Below are 6,143 nucleotides of genomic sequence, written 5' to 3' on the forward strand. Positions count from 1 at the left end.
ATCCCTTCTCCTTGTTTTTTCTTCATATGGTTAATAATAATTAAACAAACCAAAAATCAAATATTCCACCAAAATAATTTCTATGAAGAAAAACCTTTCCTTGACAGCTGATTGTCGATTTTGCAGGTAATCTGCCATATGTGAACGGGTAGATTAATTTTGTGGATTTATTGGTAATTAATGCATATGTGAACGTACTTTAAGCTTCCGTGGGTATATTATATTAAGCTAAATGTGGGTTTATTTTAAAAGCGCAGGACTCCAGCTTTTTAACAGTACAACTTTTACCACCAAAATTAGAAAACCTCCAAAATTGTCACGAGAATTATTTAAATATCTATATATTAATACGGAGAGCAAAATTTTGTCGTACCTTTTTTAAGTATTTATAGTCAGAGAAAACAGTTGAAACATATACCAATGGATAGCAATTGTGGAGACGTTTTGCACAATGTATTAAAATAAGTGAATAGGTGCAGGTAAAATTAATCACACTATTTTACCTGCATTATGATATATCATGCTATAATATGTATCATGATATTATATATATGTATCATGATATAAAAGTTGATGAAACAACTGGAAACTTATATATTGTGAATGCATACTATTATACATTTGATTCAGAAATTATGATGGTCATGGATAAATTAATGATTGTTTTTTATTATTATTATTATTTATTAGAATAATATAAAATATTACACTAACTTAAAACGAAAAAAAGAGTACACTAGCTGCTCGGGCCTTCGGTGCTTGGTAATTATAAGGTTATGTTTAAGTTTTAAGATATGGAATTAATGACAATTTTACAAGCTTTCAATTAGGCCGATTACCTTAATAAAGTTATATATTTTAATGACATTCTCTGTTGTGGTATTTTTCAAAATTTCGGAGGGGTTTTTGGAACCAAAGATAGGTACACGTTTAGTATTTAAATTTGCATAGATGTCTATTATGTGTATAAGGTTAAGTTGATCGTAACAGAAAGGACATGTGGGAGGAGACGTGGATAGAAGAAGGTGTCCATGGGTTAGCCTGGAGTGACCGATCCTTAAACGCACGAATACAGAAATTTGATTCCTTGATAATGTAGAAGCATATATAGCGTTTTCACACTCTGGGTTAAAAGCTTTCTACGGGTGCCTGAATTGAATTGTCTTTTATTATGGTTTTTCAAAAAAAAGAAAAAATTTCTCCGTAATACATGAAATTAAATGTTTCCAATTCATGAATAAAAAAAAAAATTATGATATTTGAAATACACAAATATAAGATCGCTTAATACAGGTAAAATGGAATATTTTTCACATTTAATTTTACTACATCTATTCACATATAACATGTAAAAAGTTTCAACATAAGCTATCCATTTATATATTTATGTTTCAACTTTTTTCTATGATTATAAATACTAAAGAAAGGTATGACTAAATTTTGCTCTCCGTATTTATATAACGTCGAATAACGTCGAAATTTCGACGTACGGGCGATCCTAGTTTCTTATAACTAAATGCTTAACATTTTGTAAGCTGAAATTGAAAATGTATTACTGAACATAGAACTCATAATTTTCTTAATTATTCATTGTGAATAAATTGCACGAAGAAGAAGAGGTATTTTGGCGTGTTGTTTGTTGCGATTGTTTTTCCGAGTGAAAATTGCATTTAATGAATTAAATACTACTTTTTTATTTCATAAAAACCTTGACGAAGTTAGAAACAATGCGAGAATCATTACATGTTTGTGGAAAAATATTAACAACAGATGACTACCATTTTTTTGCTCTATCCTGTGAGAAATGCGATGCGTCCTTTGGCCAGTGGTCAGGATTTCTAAAACACTTGAGCAATAAACATGATTTTAATTTGCCGGTAAAAAACGAATTCGAAAAAGAGCATGATCGAAATTCAGAATGTGAAGAAGTGTCCATTAAAGCGGCTGTAAAGCAGGAAATGGAAAATGAGTTAAATAAACAAAACAAAGTTGATGCAGCTATATATGAAAGCGACAGCACTGACAGCGATGGCGGTAACGACATTAATGCCAGGGAAGATGATTCCAATGACGAAGGCCAAGATAACGATTGTACAAGTGCAAAGTCTGATGGATCAGCGGGTGCTTGGGATATGACAGAAGATAATAACAATTTGGTTCGTCGTCAAATAAGAAATTCGCAAACTTAAAATAACTATATCATTTTTTAATTTTGTCCAGCAGGGTGATACCTCAAGTGATGAGGCACCAATGCATGATGCCAAGAAGAAACTTAAAACGGTATTAAAAACTGGTACATTATGCTTGTTGGGAATTCAAATAAAATAGTAATATTTTCAGTTTAATTTCAATATACATGAGTCATATACCCGCGACGTCTCTTACAAGTTTCTCAGAATATTAGAAAAATACCCAATTTTATGGGATCAACAGCATTCGAGTTACTGGGTGCCTGAAAAGCGCACACGGGTATTATATACAATTAAACAGTATATGGCAAAAATGGGTTATGCAGTGAGTGACTACGGACTTCGAAGTGTAATACAACGCATTGTTCGTGACCATAAAGCGGCGAAGCAGGAGTTAGCTGTTTGTGGGCGGTTAGATGAACGCAAGTCGCTGTTGTTGAAGAAATGTAAATTTTTAGATGGCCAGCAAAAAAATGTGGCCAGTGTTAATGAAGCAGATAATGATACAGATATGGTAGGTTATTCTTAAATTACTGATATGATAATAAAGAATGTACTATAGAATTTAAGAATCGTAACCACAATCAATAATTTATCTTGTTTGCAGGATGACCACCCAATTCCGGATGACTTCGACGATGACGATTTTTCGATTAGTTCAGATGCAGGTTCAAACGCGGCTAACAACACGGATACAATAAATGCGTTTTTAAAGGATTCGGTATAAGCTTGGATTATAAAATATGTTGTTCTTAATAATCACTTAATTGTTTCTTCTTCACAGCGGGATGGCAAACGCATCACCTTTAACATGACTGCAAATCCACTTGTCGATGAATTTGTCAGTTTGTTGCGTGATAACCCAGTGCTATGGGAAGTGGGCCAATTTCAAAACTTAACTGAGCGCAAACGAATTTTGGATTCGTGGATACCTATTTTTCAGGAGCGGCATAACGTCATTTTCACTTACAGAGATCTTACGTTGAATTTAAAGATATTGCGCCGTTCTCTCATCAATATGGAGGAACGCAAAGTATTGTCTAAATCTGCGCAACGTCTTAAAGATATCTGTAGCTTCCTGCCGAAGGCAAAACCAATTATTCGCCTCAAATGTGAAGAATGTAATCGCAATTTCCTAACGGAGTACACCTTGCAAGCGCATAGATATGCCGCACACAATTTGGGCACAAATCCATTCAAGTGTGAGGTGTGTGGACGTGATTTTACAGCTCACAATCAGCTAGATACTCATTTGCGCCGCGTCCATCTTAAACAATTTTCACATTATTGTGATGTGTGTAACCGCGGATTTTTGCAACACAGCGCAATGTTGCTGCATAGACAGACACACACCGGTGAAAAAACATTCGTGTGTGAAACATGTGGCAAAGCATTTAGACGTAAGATTAATATGCAGCAACATGTCATACGTATACATTTGCGGCAACGCAATTTCCCTTGCGAACTCTGCCCGAAAACATTCTATCTGAAGTGTCATCTGCGCGATCACATGAACGCCCATTTAAATATACGCAATCATAAATGTCCCACTTGCGGCAAGGCCTTCCATAGCAGTCATGCATTAATGAGACATAAGCAAATACACTCGGAAGTTAAGCGTTATGCTTGTAAGCTTTGCGATGCTCGTTTTCATCAGTTTGTGGGACTCAATTCACATATGAAGAATAAGCATAAATTTGTCAATGATAAGGATGAGGAAGCACCGCCGCAGTCTGTGGTGCATATGACAACACTGCCCGCGACTACAACACCGGAAACTTCCTTGCAAATTAAAGGGGAGATTGTGCAATCCTTGGATAGCTGGAATATGTAAATGGCAAATACTTTGATTTAAGTTATTTGAAAGCTTTGTGGCAATTACTAATTTATTTTTATTTCGCATTTGACTTTGATTTTGTTATTTTTTCACCAAAAAGAGTAATTACAAAATCTAGTGAGTAAATTTATTGTCTAATATAAGCAAATGAAGAGGTGAAGTTGTGGCAGCCGATTAACATTAAACCAAATTAGTTTTAGATACGATTTATCAAGCTTATGTATGTCGAAGAGATTAATACCGTAAACTGTTATGATATTATAATTCATACAAAAAAAAACGTATATTAATAGTAAATGGGTATTATGTACATACTTATGTAATTGCTAATTAGACCTCTTTGATAAAATTTCAGCATGCTTGCTTGAATGCTGACAATCCCAGCTCAAAATCGTGAAATGTGTTTTTTTAGTATTTGGTCATTATTTCAATAATAAAATAAAATTTAATTGAATAATCATTCTTTAATATTTCATGTATTTTTCTGTAAAGTAAGTGGAAATATCGGTTTCGCTGATTTTTTAAGAGATTGTGTGCTTCTGCGGCGGCCATAACCGAATGGGTTGGTGCGTGACTACCATTCGTAACTGCGCAGGTTCGAATCTCTGTGCATGATAGAGACAATTTTTTGTAATAGCGGCCGCCCGTCGACAGACAATGGTAAACCTCCGAGTATATTTCTGTAAGGCTCTCCATTTGTGAAAAAACATTAAGACGCACACCACCAATAGGGTGTAAGCGATAATTATATAATATATATATATAAAGGGTGATTAATTTAGAGATATCGGATTTTAAATTGAAATAAAACAACGAAAATTCAGATTGATTGGGCAATCTTTATTATTTTTGTGTAGAACGGTTCATGAAATTTATTTTTTAAAGATAATCCTTTCAAATGTTAGCCGCAACTGCGCGGTAATTCCGCCATCTGTAAACACCAATTTTCAATGACTCGCTGGAGGACCTCGGTCGGTATCTCGTGAATAACTTTATGTCGGTATCTCGTGAATAACTAATGTCTCAATCGAAGCTGGTTTATCCACAAAGCATTTCGTCTTTAAATACCTCCATAAATAAAAGCCCAAAGGTGTGATATCGCCCGATCTTTGTGGTCAATCCACTGGTCCGAGACGAGAGATAAATTGCTCACCGAAGCGTCGACGTAGTAAATACATTGTTTTACGGGTTGTACGGCAAGTAGCGCCATCTTGTTGGAACCAAATGTTGGGATCACGGGCTTCAAGTCGTTTATCATGGCGCGACAGCGTTCGCTATTCACTGTTACATTGGCGCCAGCCTAGTCGTTGAACAAATATGGGCAGATGATTCCTCCAGCTCTTAAGCCAAGAATGGGCCTCATCGGTGAGCACCGCCATATGTTGGCTGCGAGCGCAATGAACACTTTGCACAGAGCGGCAATTTTCGTAATATCCGTAAATGTACGATTTGCAAACGTTGTTGAGGCGTAAGTCTTTCCATTATGAAAAGTCAATGAATACTGAAGAAAATTATATATTTAGTTTGACAGAAGTCACGTGTGATACAAGGTATAGCTTTCTCACACTTTTTATTTCTAGTGTGTGGCTATCACATTCGATGCTTCGTCGGGTACGAAGAAATGCGCTAGCTATTGAAGCCGATAGTTTATTATGCATATTTTGGCGGATAAGGCCGGACAACCTGTTACCAGAAGGGTTCAGTGACTCACTTACCATGAATAGCTCGCCAAGCTTTCAGACATCGAACTCGACTCTAACATACTGAACATACATTTGACTCCCAAGTGAAGGAGCGCTGTCTGTAACGCTTTTTCCTTCGGCCTAACAACGTTGACAAAGATCGTTTCTTGCGCCATTATTAGATGACATCGACGAAGACTTCTCATAGGCAAGCTAACGTAAGCAGAACTTGGACTCTTATGTTCATTTTGAAACTTTTGACGCATAGTAAATTTATATTATGTTCATAGGGCAATACTATTAAAAGAAGGCAATGATTGTAACTGAGTTCCGCACGTGCCTTTGTTAAGATACACTTATAGATTAAGAGTTAAAAATAACCGGCTTATCATTTAGTCGATTTTTTCAACAGAAGCAAATATCATAACTCTGCGA

The 6,143-nt window shown here is 35.5% G+C and overlaps 1 protein-coding gene across 2 annotated transcripts; it reads left to right on the forward strand.

Annotated features, from left to right (window-relative positions):
- The first annotated feature begins 1,613 nt into the window (after positions 1–1,613).
- LOC129253356 (uncharacterized) lies at positions 1,614–4,451 on the forward strand. Of its 2 annotated transcripts, none has more exons than XM_054891701.1 (5): positions 1,614–2,156; positions 2,221–2,280; positions 2,341–2,703; positions 2,797–2,910; positions 2,974–4,451. In XM_054891701.1, the coding sequence occupies exons 1-5, from the start codon at positions 1,728–1,730 to the stop codon at positions 4,021–4,023; spliced, it is 2,016 nt and encodes a 671-aa protein (XP_054747676.1). In that variant the 5' UTR covers positions 1,614–1,727; the 3' UTR covers positions 4,024–4,451. The 2 variants fall into 2 exon arrangements, with proteins under 2 accessions (XP_054747676.1, XP_054747677.1); XM_054891702.1 differs by having other exon boundaries at positions 2,224–2,280.
- The last annotated feature ends 1,692 nt before the right edge of the window (positions 4,452–6,143 follow it).

This window comes from Anastrepha obliqua, chromosome 1, assembly GCF_027943255.1.
Source record: "Anastrepha obliqua isolate idAnaObli1 chromosome 1, idAnaObli1_1.0, whole genome shotgun sequence".
Taxonomy (NCBI): Eukaryota; Metazoa; Arthropoda; class Insecta; order Diptera; family Tephritidae; genus Anastrepha; species Anastrepha obliqua.

Bases quoted from the DNA above. Each gene is read 5' to 3' on its own strand.
- LOC129253356 (XM_054891701.1), top strand. From the start codon at position 1,728: ATGCGAGAATCATTACATGTTTGTGGAAAAATATTAACAACAGATGAC. The intron at 2,281-2,340 runs GTATTAAAAACT...TAATATTTTCAG, and splicing joins CCAAGAAGAAACTTAAAACG to TTTAATTTCAATATACATGA. The intron at 2,911-2,973 runs GTATAAGCTTGG...TCTTCTTCACAG, and splicing joins ATGCGTTTTTAAAGGATTCG to CGGGATGGCAAACGCATCAC.